Below are 14,154 nucleotides of genomic sequence, written 5' to 3'. Positions count from 1 at the left end.
AGTTTCTGTGTGTGTGTATGTGTGGGTGGTGGTGGTGGTGGTGGTGGTGGGTTCAAACCCAGGGCCTCACAGACCCTGGGCAAGTGATCTACCACTATGCTACACTGCCAGCTTTAACTGTGTCTTCAAAGTGACTTTCTTTTCTACAGATGTCTTGTTGGCAATGGTTCTTGTTAAAGATACCTGAGCATTACAGTTCTGGCCTAGTTCCAAATGTCTCAATTAGCATGTGGAAGTTCATCTGTTTATGCTACTCAGATTAGCTAACATTTTACCCTGTACTACTGCTTTCATGGTTGCCAGTGACTTTTATTGTTATTTTAGGAGAGAGTCAGAAAGGAGAAACCATTCTTTAGCTCGTCATGCAGACATCCTTGCCGCTGTGGAAACGAGGTTGTCACTGTTGAATATGACCTTCATGAAGTATGTGGACTCCAACCTCTGCTGCTTCATCCCAGGAAAGGTAACCATTGCTGCAGACCCAGGAGAAACCAAGTCTCACAAACATTAAAGCAGTGTTTGTGATGTCAGAATTACTTAACCTAAAGGACTTTCTATTAGTGGCTGTGTTTAGCTTTTCTGTGCAGTTATTAATATGTATCATTCATGTGATCCCAACATTTAAAATTCTAATTCTAGAATGCCAGAAGGAAGTGAAAGTCTTGGTAAGGGTTCATAGTTAAGAACACATTTTGACCTTTACAGTCAAAATACCAGAATTAGTGCCTTGAGCAAGACATACTATGTTGCCTTCAAGATTGTTGCAGTCTGGGGGAAGGTAGGGTGGAGGGTATGCTGGGTTTGATTTTTATTTGAGAAGTGTTTTGTAATGGTGAGCTTAGAAGTTTTCAAATTTGACCAGATATACTTGTTTTGTGGCAATATACCAGAGCTAAGGAGTAGTCCCCTTTACCACACTAAGTATGACACTTAGTAAGTGAGTGAACCCCTCTCCCCCACCATACTATATGACCTGAAACTGCCGGAAGCGTCCTCAGTGTTGAATTAAGTGAGATTCAAGTGACATAGAGAAGCAGTAGAAATGGATTTAAAGATCATTTTGCTTCTCAATAGACACTGGCAAAAGTCCTTTGAGTGCTTGAACTTATTAATACCTAATGAGGTTATTTCCATAAACACTTTACAGAGGCAATACTGTGTGCATTCTCAATTTGCAATAACATCTTTCTTGGTGGCTTATAATTTTATTTCAAATCTTCCTTGTTATCTCTTTACTTCTTTTTATGACCTACAAATGCTTTTGTAAGATACTGTAAGCTTCAGGTTCAGATTAATACACCAGATCTTATCTGTGTGTAGCCCTTAACTCTTTGCATGCAGCTCAAAGTCCTTTGAGCCTGTGTGCTTGTCCTCCCCAGTAGACAGTTGCCACTCAAGTCTCAGTAATAGAAGCATCTGAGACCCAGCTTCCAGTTTCCTCCCATCAGAGAACGTGCAGCCAGCTGTAACAGAGGGGTCTGTGGCTGCATTGGGTGCCTGCAAAGATGAGTCTTGTGTATGTGGTCTTTGCAATTGTTGCCAGTGTTGGTGTGGGTTCACGTTGCTGAAGCAGATGTGTGCGGCCTGAGTGAGCAACTGCAGTGAAGTCCAGTTGAGCTCCGCTCCTTTGGAAACGACTTGTTGGCTCCTCAGTAGCAAACCAGTAGGCACTAGTGAACACATCTCAGGTCTGCAGATGCTCTGAGTCCTCAGCACTGCTAGGCAGCCCCCCTTGACTGGGCCTTCGTTTGTCCACAGTAGAGCTCACCAGAGAGTGCCTTTCTGTGACCTTCACCTCAGAACATGGATTTCTTCTGTCCCCTCTCTTGCCATTGCTGGACTGTGCTGCGTTTTTAGGAAGCACACGTTTAGGAAGCACACGCTCATTGTCAGAGCACCTTCATATGTGTTTCCTTCCTTGCTTCCCACAGCCACGAATGCTCATGGGCCATTCCTGTTCTGACTCATGGGCAAGAAACCAGAGGCCTAACCTGACTCCAGTGTGCAGTCTCTCAGCCACCCACTGCTTACTTCCAGCCTTCCTCACTACAGGCCCGTTGCTGCACAGGGGGTTTTGCTTCCAGCAAATAAGTACTTGACTGGAAAGAATTTTTTTTTTTATTCAGACACATGTTTTATCATACATGGATTTTTATTTGTTCTTAAAATGACCTATAAAAGCTTATGTTTTATCTAAAACAACAGCATGTATACTCAATAATTGTGTTACTGTTACTTTTTATATTTTTTACTAAAATAGCTAATTTAAGCCAGGCATGGTGATACACACCTTTAATTCATCAGTGGTGATGCAGAGGCAGGCAGATCTTTTGAGCTCAAGGACTCAGAAAAGCCCTGCCTTGAAAAACCAAAACAAACCAAAAGCAGTCAAAGAAAAGTAACTTAACAAGCTTGGTAGAATTGAGGTTGTTTCATAACCGTTGTCTTTTTCAGAATTTCTTACTCTCAGGTACAACCACATCTCTAACAGAGTAGCGCATTTAATTTCCAGATGCTGAACTCAGCATTACTGTACCCAGTCCCTGAGATAAGAGAAAGGGTTCATTCTAACCCATACATTACAGTTTTCTGCCTGTGCTGCTTGGCTCTGCTGTGTAGTTCAACACTGGGAACATGGACTGTGGAGACCGTTGTGTGCACGAAGGGAAGTGAAGATCATCTTCAGAGAGGGTGAGAGTAGCCACTTCTGGGATGGGTACACACCTAATGAATGACTTGAGTCACTCCACTGGGCTTCACCTCTTAAAAGTTTTTACTATTTGTAGCACCTGACTGAGGACCAAGCCTTTCACGGGAGGGCCTCTGGAAGTCACTCTTGGCGGAGACATTAACCAACACTCTAACAAATCCTCCTCTCAACATGTAATCTCGGCTTAGCATCTGATCTCTCTCCCCCAGGATTGCATCCCTGTACATTATTAGAATTACCCATTTCAGTGGAAGTGAGCTGTCCCGACAGCACTTTGTTAACTTGCTGAAGGAAGAGAAGAAGAACTGTAATTTAAGTTAGGTTGCCGGGCAGCACAATATTGGGACTTCAGCACTGAGGAACTCAGCAAGGATTAGAAAACTTAGAGCACTAAGTGAGATAAGGGAAGTTATCCATCAGACACATGCCTAACAGGGGAGATGCAGAACCATTTTCACTATGGACGATAGTTTCTTAAAATTAAAAGAGTTGGAAGGGTGAAGTTGATTTAAAGGAATCTCAAGTGAAAGACCGAGGTGGATAGCATGAAGTTGGGAGTGAGAAGGGTTCTAATGATGGCTCACCTGTAGATTTTAACAGATAAATGCTCGCCCACAGATGTCTAGAGGCACAAGCGGACGTTTCACTACCTTACGGTTTGAACGTGTGATAGTGACTCACACTGGGAGTGCGCCACACTCTTTAAGCACAGGAGTATTTCAGACAACCTAGCTTATTGCTCAAGGCCTGGGAAGGATTTGGTATGTGGTGTGTTACACAAAAGTCACACAGACAGCTAGCTGCTCAGAAACCTGCTTGAGGTCTGTTTTCTGCTACATCTCAAAGGAAATATTTGCTTTGTTTTGTTTTTTGTTTTTGTTATTGTCGATTTTTTTTTTTTTGGTTTTTGGGTTTTTTTTTTGGTTTTTCGAGACAGGGTTTCTCTNTGTAGCCCTGGCTGTCCTGGAACTCACTCTGTAGACCAGGCTGGCCTCCAACTCAGAAATCTGCCTGCCTCTGCCTCCCGAGTGCTGGGATTAAAGGTGTGCGCCACCACGCCCAGCGGTTTTTTGGTTTTTATTTTGTTTTGTTTTGGATGTAGGCTCTCCAGGTTGACTCTTCATGGTTCCCGTGCTTTATTGGGGTGCTAGGGTCACAAGTGTGCCCCACCAGACTCCAGACCAGTTTGTGAGAGATGATCAGATTGCTCTGAAAATGAACTAAGTTTTTAAAGGGTTTTTGTTTTGTTTTATTTTTGTTTTTGCCTGTTTAATTTAAGACCAAACATGGGACTCATATCTTTAAATCACAGCAGTTAGGAGGCAAAGGCAGGCAGATTGCTCTGAGTAAAGGTCAACCTAGCCTGCATATCAAGTTTCAGGGCAGCCATGGCTATGTAGTGAGACCCTCTCCAGCTATGAAGCATATCCACATTCAGTTTCCAGCACCACATGGCAAGTCACAACTGTCTAGAGCTCTGCTTGCAGGGGATCCACACGCTCACACAGGCATACCTGCAGGCAAAACGCCAATGCACATACAATGTTTTTTAAATAAATTTTAATTTGTAGAAGTGTTTTGGCTGCATGTGTGTGTACACCGCATGCATACAGTACTCACATGGAACTGAAGGGGGCATCAGAACCCAAGAATGGGAGCTACAGTCAGGCGGCAGCCACCCTACAGCGGCTGGGAAGCAAACCTTGGTCTTCTGCAGGAGCAGAAGTGCTCTTACCTGCTCAGCCGGCTCCACCCTGAACCACATTTTACGTGTGGTGAGTGCTGTGCGCTCTGCATGGGCCTCTGCGGCTGCCTGCCTCAGTGGACAAAGCATGCAGCTCTGCCGCACGCTGTCGCAGTTTTGGTTTTGCTTGGCTTTCATCATACCCTCTATTTTTTTCCTGTTAGACAGAGGAAAAAAATCATTTGAGATTTTACTGAAAACCTGGATTATCCCATAGCACTAAAATCTCTGTGTAATACGGTTTGAAAATACGACCTTTCCTAATGGAAACTTATATGCAAAGAGATACTTCGCTGTGTATAGAGAACTGAATGGAATAAAAATAAAAATGTTTCATAGTTTACTTTACAAATGTAATTTAATATGATAGCGGTTTCCTTTGGTATGTTATGAAAAATATTAACAATATACATTTGTTTTGGTTGTTAGTTTTTGTTTTTATATTGACAATGGGATCTCACTGTGTAGCTCTGGCTATCGTCAAACTCACAAAGATCTGCCTGCCTCTGCATCTGGACTACTGGGATTAAAGCTAGGCCACCATGCCCAGCTGATGTTTGTTTATAAAAGCATACCATAGAGTAAGTGACTAGACTATAGTATCACACGTGTTAACTGCCCGTCTTGTTGCCTCTCCATTTATGCCATCTGCCTGTCTCAGCTCCATTTCTTTACTCTCCCTTGTTTTGTTGTATTCATTCATTCATTCATTCATTCGTGCTTTTTCAAACAGGATCTCACTGTGTAACTTAGACTGGCCCTAAACTTGTGGTCTTTCTGCTTTAGACCCCTGAACACTGGGCTTTCAGGCTTGGCTACAACGCTGAGCACATTGTTTCTTCAATCGGGTGTTGATACCTGCTTTCACCTGTTTGCTGGAAGTTTACCTGTTGCTGTTTTCATGCCCTCAGTAGACGGTCCAGTTTTAAGCGGGTCAGACCTCTGCCTTCTGTGTCTCACACAGCACATGGAACCCACTGTGATCTGTCTGATGTATGCTTGCTATTTATGAGTCACTCACAGAAACACTGTCAGTTTAGACCGAACATGCTACAAATATTAGTCTACCAATAAGTGCATATACGTAATATCTAGAGATTCAGCCATAAAACTGAGGACACCTGATTAAACGTAGAAGAATCACATGTAATAATTGTGTATTTTGAGAAATTGCTCTCAGTAATCATCTTGTTAACTCTGAATTTGTGTTCAAAGCAACCAGCCCTCTAAAACCCATGACCTGAATTTGAATATAACCCTGTTGCTTGCCCCAAAACAGTTTCACTTGGCTAGGTCAATATTAAACAATACAAATATTTGATTCTTGTTTTCCCTTATTTAGTTAATACTTAGAAGTAGCTGGTGTGTGCCAGCTGTGGTGGAACTCTGTATCCAGGAGTGAACTGGCCATGATCTATCTCTTCTGTTAGCTTTTATGTTACGAGGAAGACAGATTAACAAAAAGGTGTGTTTACAGTGTATAGTGTTCTGAAGAGAAAATAAAAACTTTGATGAAGCCAGGAGGTAGTGGTGCACACCTTTAATCCCATCACTCGGGAGGCAAAGGCAGATCTCTGTGAGTTGAGGGCCAGCCTGGTCTACAGAGTTCTAGGACAGCCAGGGCTACATGGAGAAGCCCTGTCTCAAAACAGAAAAACAAAAAAGTTTGATAAGTATATTAATGTGATTTAAACTGGAAAAATATTCAGAGATGAATGTTATGGGAAAAATATACAAGGAAGACATTCTAGAAAAAGGATCAAAAGATCAGAACACACAAAAACCTGGGGGCAAATTAAGACAGGGCATGATTTAGTTTCACAGAGCTAGATATAGCATAAAAACAAAAGAAAACCCGGATATCAATCAACCATTGCAATGTTTTCCTTATTTATAACCCACATGTGCTGTTTGGACACAAAATAAAGTAACTCCTTTACCCTAGCCCAAGCATGTGATGGACGCATTAGTCAGCACGAGCGGCCTTTTACAAAGCTGGCTCTGCCTCGGATTCCTTACAGTTTTCTATATAGACTCCGTGACTGTCTTCAACGTCTGCAGGTTCCATGTGTAACTAGCACTGGTAACTGTTGCAGAAGGCTGTTGGAGCCTAGCTGCATCCTAACATTTTCCCTGTCTATCCTACGAAGTCTTCCATTTGTAGGCTTTGAACACCTTAGGTGAGCCATGCCAACTGACCTTAATCTTTCCCTCTCAGACTTCAGCGAACCAGTCCTGTCTCCTCATTCATTCTCAAAGATGTCAAAGAAAGCTTCCTGGCCCTCCTCTAATGTTTCCCTGGGCCATTTCCTCTGCTTTCCCCCTCCTCTTCCTTTGTGGTATTACTTAGCCTCGGGGAGCAGGGAGGTGGTTGTCGTTTGCTTCATTTTTCTTCTCCCAACCTCATAAGAATACGAGTCTTGTTACTGAGACCGACTCTCACTGTGTAGCCCTCACCGACCTGACACTTGATGCAGCAGCGCCTCGGAGGTTGCCCTGCCGGTGCCTCCTGAGGGCGAGGCTACTGATGTGCACCCCACGCCTGGCTCAGAATAAGAATCTGATGGTCCCCGCTCACTGGTCTTTTACACGAATGCTTTGAAACGTTGTAGAAATACGTGTGTTTATTTTAAACTAGGCTTGCATAATTAGTCCAAGAAGAGGAATTCCATTTTGCTATGTATTGGCTTTCTAGCAAGATACTTGAATAACCTCCTGAAAAAGTTAATTTTCTTCTAACATGAGCCCTGAATGGCAGGGTAATGGCAGAGGAACACAGCGTTAGCCATTGAGGTCTTGGTTGCACCCTTGACTCCCAGGACCTTATGCTGCTCTCCCTTTGTGAGCCCAGACCCTTTTGTGCTGTTCCCTGCTGGAACCCACCCATATCTGCAATTTGTCTCTTGTACTCCTGACCTGGCTCTAGCTACTGATTGAGTTCAACACAGTGTGCCTCACTTCCCATTAGGTCTGCTCGATACTCTACCTCATTCATTCCTTTTCAGTCTTTGCCTACAACACTGGCCACGCTGGTAAAGTCATCTTTATACAAAGGACCATCACCTCAAACTTAGTCTAGAAAACACTAAGAGCTAGGGTTTGTCCAGGTGCTATTATGCTAGATTTTGTGTTTCCTTCTAACTAGTATTCTATATTTATTCTTGTCAAGAAGAGAAGATAGATTACAAGACTGACCCAGAGTTGAGATAAATGCATCGAGAGGACCATGTATGGTTCAAGGAGGGTTGAGACTGATGGCAGAATGGTTTACATTATAGCCCCAGGTCACATGATATAAAGTCCCATTGCAATAGACATTACCTGGACTGTGGTCTTCAAAGATGGGAATCACTGTTTTCAGGTCTGTGCTGAAGCCACTGAAGTGTGAGCAGTACCCTCTTGGGGAGGAAAGCTGAGAGCACGCTTGACTAAGGCCGTTCGGGTACTGTTCAAGTAGGCGAGGAGGGAGCTAGGAACGTGTGTCTTCTCCCCGATAGGCCTTTTGCTGCCCTCTGGTCACGGTGAGAAAGTGTGTGCTGAAAACGCATTCTAAGCTTTGTCAGCTCTGAGAGAAACAGAGTTTTAAGGGATGGAGCACGTGGTGGCAGTGCACAAGAGAAAGAAGAATCAGACTGAGTTCTCGGGGCTTGGGGACAGAATTGCATTAGGAGTGCAGGCTTGGGTAGTCCCTACCCCCGCTCCAGGCAGAATTGAGTGCCTATTTAATTTTCTAGTTTCCTTAGCAATCCATGTAGCTCTTATATTGTGTATATTCATGTGTCTTCCCAGATGCCCTGATTCCTTTTGGGGCAGGAGCTGTATCTTTGTTCTGACTCTAGCTTTAGCACAGTACCCTGGAACAGTAAGGATGCTTACTGAGTCTAAGTGTAAAGTATTGTAGGAAGTCCAAAAGCCTATGCTGCGGATTCTCCATGACAAGTTTATGAGTTCAGAGCTCTATACGTCCTCACAGCAACTCTAAGATGGTAGCCTTACTATTTATTTAGCTAATCTCTTTTTTTAAACTTCAAAAAGTACTAATGGGCATTCATATTGTAGGTGATTGATGAGATTTACCGTGTACTGAGATATGTCAATTCTACCAGAGCCCCTCAGAGAGCTCATGAGGTGCTGCAGGAGCTACGGGACATCTCCTCCATGGCAATGGAGTACTTTGATGAGAAGATTGTTCCCATTTTGAAGAGGAAATTGCCAGGATCAGATGTGTCGGGAAGACTCATGGGCTCTCCTCCAGGTATGGCTGTTTGTTTGTTTGGCTTTGCTTTTGCTTTTTCAGACAGGGTCTCAGTGTGTCTTTGTACCAAGCTGGCCTCAGCCTCCCCGTGCAGCCTGTGTTGGCCTCAGCCTCACGGTGATCACCATGCCTTTGCCTCTCGGGTGCTGAGAAGGGGGCTGTGCACCGCCACCCACAGTAGCTCTCCTCTGGATGCATCCTGATTACGTCTTCAGTTTCTGATAACCACCGGGTATAACTTCCTAGCATCTTTTCATTTAACTACATTTTGTGGGGTTGGTGTTGAGGAGGTTGTAAGGAGGCTACTTGCCCCGCTCCCTGCTTCTGGGGTTTTGGATATATTATGCCCTCTAGATCCATTTCATGCTAACTCTTTGCATGTGACCACAACTGCCGACTTAAAGTGAATTTTCTATTATAAACCCAAGAACCTAAAGTAAGCTGAACTGTTCCCAGTAGGAGACAGGAATGATTAGCCCTTTTGAATGTCTCCACAGTTCCCGGGCCATCCGCAGCCCTGACAACAATGCAGCTCTTCTCCAAGCAAAACCCGTCCAGACAAGAGGTTACCAAACTGCAGCAGCAGGTCAGAACCAACGGCGCTGGCGTGACTGTCCTCAGGCGTGAGATTTCTGAGCTTCGCACCAAAGTGCAAGAGCAGCAGAAACAACTTNAAGACCAAGACCAGAAACTGCTCGAGCAGACCCAGATCATAGGCGAACAGAACGCANGGCTGGCAGAGCTGGAACGCAAGCTCCGGGAAGTCATGGAAAGTGCAGTGGGAACCTCCTCGGGGTCTGGGCAGAGTGAGGAGTCCCCTCGGAAACGACGGAAGGCAACGGAAGCCATAGACTCTCTTAGGAAATCCAAACGACTTCGGAATAGGAAGTAGATTGGAATATGGCTCTAGCTCCAGAGGACGACGTCCATGGCTGAGAGTTTAAGCAGTTACTCCTGTCAGGATATCGGAGCAACATGGTGTCCTTAGGCTTCCAGGCGATNAGACACAACTTACACTTGGCTCTTGTGGTTGGCATCCTTTGCGCTTCTCTGGTGGAGCTGATGCACAGACCCTTCTTACCTTGCAATAGATTTGTACTAACCATGCCCATTCTATCATGTTTGGGGGCTAACCTTGTTCCTGTGCAGGTGATGTGTTACGTTTATTTGTTTCTGCATATATGCACATTACATACGGATTTTAAACAAACCCATTCTTGACTGACTAAAAGTTAAGTTTAATACATAAAATGTCCTGTTCACTTGAAAGAAAAAAAATCTACTTTTTAAATGGACACTATCTTGGTTTTTTTTTTTTAAAGTTGACTTTTTGTTTGTTATAAGTGACCTTTGTCTGGAATGTCTGAGACGCGGTTAGTACTTTGGTATTGAAGTGATGGGTGACAGAAGGACTGAGAGTATTGGCTGTAGAGGGGGCTCTACAGTAGCAACTATTTTTATAAACTACTGGCAAGGGGTGTCTCCAGGCGTTAGGTATATGCTTTCAGTTTTCTTTGGGGCCGTGTCCTCCATTTGCATGGATGGATGCATGCATTGCCTAGGCAGCGCACTTCACACCACTCCTGCACTGGTGTTGATCTTGAACCTCTAGACTTCTCCACTGTTAGAGCTGCGCCGACATTGATTTAAGCACTCAGCAGCTTGCCTGTCGGGGGAGAATTGTCAGTCCATTTGTCCTCCAGTTTTACAGGCACAAGAGACTGTTAGAGTCCATTGATGTATCTCTTCTCTTCTCTGTAGGGTTCAGGTACACTGGCTAAGACAGAACCTCAAATCCAAGGCTCTTTCTATAGACATCAGACCTCTGATCTGACTCAGCTCTGTGCTCCTGGGTCAACCATGACTTAGTAGGGACCCAACTGACTGAGGGAAGCTTTTTCACGCCACTTTCAAGCTCTCATATAAACAACTCTGAACAGAGCTTTAGTCTTGTTTGCACTCCTGTTTTGAGCTTGTAACTGGAAAAGCCTGTCTTGCGCTGTCAGCCTCCTGAGTGGTCACTTTAACAACCTCCAAATTGTATAAAATGGTTCTTTCTCCCGGTTGTATATTTTTGAAACATTCAACTATCACTGTCGTATTTTTATTTTAATTATGTACTAAATTATGTAGTTTTGTTCTTTTAAACATCTGTTGCTTTGGACTTTGTTTATTTATAGTAAATGTAGGTGTAAGATGGTAAAAACTGTCCCTTTCCAGGTGAAGGTTGACACCTGTGTTACCTAAGGGTTTGGTAAACCCCACAGTGGGAGCAAAGCACAAGGCCGTCATCCGTCCAGCGTGACACGTTATGCATCCTTTAGGTTACTTTTACCAAGTGACACTCTCCTACGCATTCTTAGTGTTGTCCCTTCATGATCCTGCCCTTGGGCTCTGTTCAAGTCTCTGACTTTGAAAGTCCATCTACAATGTAGTGTGTCTTCAGTGAGAAACCTTAACATGGTATCCAAGTGTTTCATGATTTGTTGGGAAGGTAATTTTAAAATAAACAGTTTCCTTAAAAGATTTGTCAGCAAGGTCATCCATAAAGGTCCCTGTCTGGATCTTCTTTTCTCAGCAGGTCTCTTGCAATCCTAGAATGTAGCCATATCACCGTAGCCTTGGAGGAGGCCCACTGAGCGCTTAGCTTGGCTTTGCCAGTCTGCTCTTCTGGTAGAGGAAGACTCTGAAGCAACAGCATACAGGATTTAAGAGTAGAATCCTTATGCATCAAAGAAAATAAGCCTCAAATTATTTCTTCAATAATTATTAAAAATTTCTCAAACTATATCCAGCTAGCCTAAGTGTAGCCTCTAGTCTTCCATGAGCTAGTCTGAGAATGTGGCTTTTCTGAGCACTTACACAGTAATCAGGAAGGGGTCTACCGTGTGATCCTGTGATCTCTAGCCCATCAGACAGAGCCGTACTGTTTCATGACTATAACCTTGAGAATAAAGCTCTATGACTCGCTTGCCTTAAGCTTCCCTCAGAGTAGCTGACATGCTAGGAGGTTGTCTTCGCCATTTATTAAGACAGCTATTGGGGGGGGGGGTAATAATGTTCGCTTTGGGAGACCATAGTGGTATTTGGAGTCTCCAAATCATGCACTATTTTAATAGCTAAAACTGGCTTGCCCTAGGAAAACTTAACCAGCCTCCTGGGAGAGACCGCTTGCATTTCCTGGCAGGATCTTCCTCTGTTTGCATCAAACCATTCCCATGCCTAAGTTTGCCCACAGTCCACACTACACACAAGGCATACACACGTGAAAAGAATGGACGGGAGGGGAGGAGAACAGGCCCTGTCTGGCGGAGTCCTGCTTCGCTCCCCAGACACTTTGCTCACATGGTTCCCACCCATCATGGGTTACAGAAACTCCAAACTCCCCTTGTGGTGTAGAGAGAGCCTGGAGGTAAGGGGGCCACTAACTCCTGTTGTGGAGACTATTTGGGTGCCCCATGTCGAAAGCCACTGGTCCAAGTCGACATTTTTTTGGTAAAACATGATTTTTGGAGTACTGAACTCACAGGGGCTTGCCTTAATTCAGTAGTTTCAAGATGTATGCGCTATATTCTATGTGTTAAAATGGTAAAATATTCTATGTAGCCCCAAGAGTGGGTAAAACAGAGTTTAACGCCTAAATAAATAAGCTAAAAGGTGTCACAACAGCTGGATTTTTTAGAGAAAATGGACATATAAAAAATAGGCTATGCGTCATGAACAGAAACTATGGCACCTTGGGATTGCACTACTTCATGCACTGTTTTGTATGCCATTTCATAGCCTGCACTTTAACCTCCAAAGAAACGCTGTGTGGTGCCTGTCCCCTGTCGGTGAGCTCATCCCAGAGTCAGCGCTTCTATTTCTCTATGCTGAGTTAGTCTCCTAGCTGGCACTCTTATTTGGGTTCTCTGCTTCCTTAGCCATAATACTTTTCTAGGATCTGAGAACTCCTGTCTCGTCTATTTCCAACAGTGTCAAATCCTAATTTAATGTAGATCATCCTTGCTGATCCACACAGTCATAGATCCTCTTCTAGTGTGAATACTTGTTCGTTGCCTGTACCAACCCCTCAGAAAGCAGACACTGTAAGATCTGAAGGTGGGAATAAAAGGCCTGAAAGGGGAACACACAAAGCGATGCCCCTGCTGGAGAATGGCCAAGTCTAACAAGAGGCTGAGCTTACTGCTGAATGCTTGAGATCTGCATGAGGTCCTTTGGGGCAGAAGAGGTTCCATTATAACTACTTAAATGTAGAGCCCGACCTCGGGAAATTACCTTCAACAAAACACTAAGTCCACAAAAGCCAGTGACTGCTACTGGTGGAAGGTGGCCACTTCCTGCTCTCACTTTGAGCAACCGTCCTTCACTCAAATCAAAACTAAGGCACGCTTGAGTGAGGTTGGCCTTTCCCAATTTCCCAAGAATCCTTGTTAAATTTTTAAAGCTCAAGCATTAAATTCACCTTCTTCCCATTGTGTCTGAAGATAGCGACAAGCTCTAGAAGCCTAGGAATCTGATCAGGCTATTGCCAAAGTCTAGTGGTTCGTGCTGCCAAAAGGTTAGACATGTTTAAAAACTCCTTTATGTGGTACCATTGTCTGTTTACTTACGCTCATGAGCAACAATAAACCACTAGTTTACTATCTGGAGTTTTCATTCTTTCGACCTAATCAGTTATTGGAAGGTGGAAAAAAAAAGCACCTCCCAGTCACACAACAGGGCACAGAAATAAACGCGTTGTCACCAGGCCTACTACTCGTTTCTTTATTTCATGCCTCAGGGTTCGGAGCTGCCTCAGATAGTCGCCATGTCTGTGGCTACTCTCCCAAGCCACTGCACTGTTTACCCAGCACTCCTCAGAGCCACCATGAAAAGCAGGGTTGACCTGACTGGGGGGAGTGGAAGCCAGGTAAGCCACATGCCCACAGTGTTAGACCGGGAAGACACCTTGGTGGGATTTGAACTGGACCTGCTTGCCTGAAGCTCTGTGCTTCCTGCGGTAACATACTCCATTTCTAAAAAGGCAAGAAGCGTGGAGACGCCAGTGGAGACGCCACGTGCACTGGTTGCTCTCAATAATCAAAAGCAAGCCATGGAAACCCACCAGTGGCAGAATTGACTGGGCAAAGGCTGGGAGTCCTGGGGAACAACCTGCAGTAGAAGAGGCTTACTTACTAGCAGGTATTTACAAGGATCTGGGTCCAATCCCCAGGGCTGGCGTTGGAGGCAGCTTGTAAGGAGTGGTTCCCAAGGTGTACTGAAAGACCCACAACGTGAGGACTCTCCCCACGTTCTGACTCAGGAGAGGCAACACCCCAAATCACACAAGAAACGGTCTTGCTGCAACTGCAAGAGGATTTTTATTCGAGAGCGTTCTCGGGCCCATGGTCATACACCACGCAGGGGTAGAGGACTATGGCTCCCTGAGTAGCTGAGTAAGGG

At 44.4% G+C, this 14,154-nt stretch overlaps 1 protein-coding gene across 1 annotated transcript in view; it reads left to right on the top strand.

The window, feature by feature from the left end:
* The window catches only part of Fbxo28 (F-box protein 28), a 28,839-nt gene extending 15,486 nt beyond the window's left edge, over positions 1-13,353 (top strand). Inside the window, exons 3-5 of the mRNA XM_021165929.2 lie at positions 325-463; positions 8,514-8,709; positions 9,207-13,353. Coding sequence (XP_021021588.1) covers positions 325-463; positions 8,514-8,709; positions 9,207-9,601 — 730 coding nt within the window. The 3' untranslated portion in view covers positions 9,602-13,353. The remainder of the gene's footprint in view (positions 1-324; positions 464-8,513; positions 8,710-9,206) is intronic.
* The last annotated feature ends 801 nt before the right edge of the window (positions 13,354-14,154 follow it).

The sequence above is a fragment of the Mus caroli genome, chromosome 1, assembly GCF_900094665.2.
Source record: "Mus caroli chromosome 1, CAROLI_EIJ_v1.1, whole genome shotgun sequence".
Classification (NCBI taxonomy): domain Eukaryota; kingdom Metazoa; phylum Chordata; class Mammalia; order Rodentia; family Muridae; genus Mus; species Mus caroli.
Note: the sequence above shows the minus strand (reverse complement) of the source record. Positions and strands in the feature narration are given on the sequence as shown.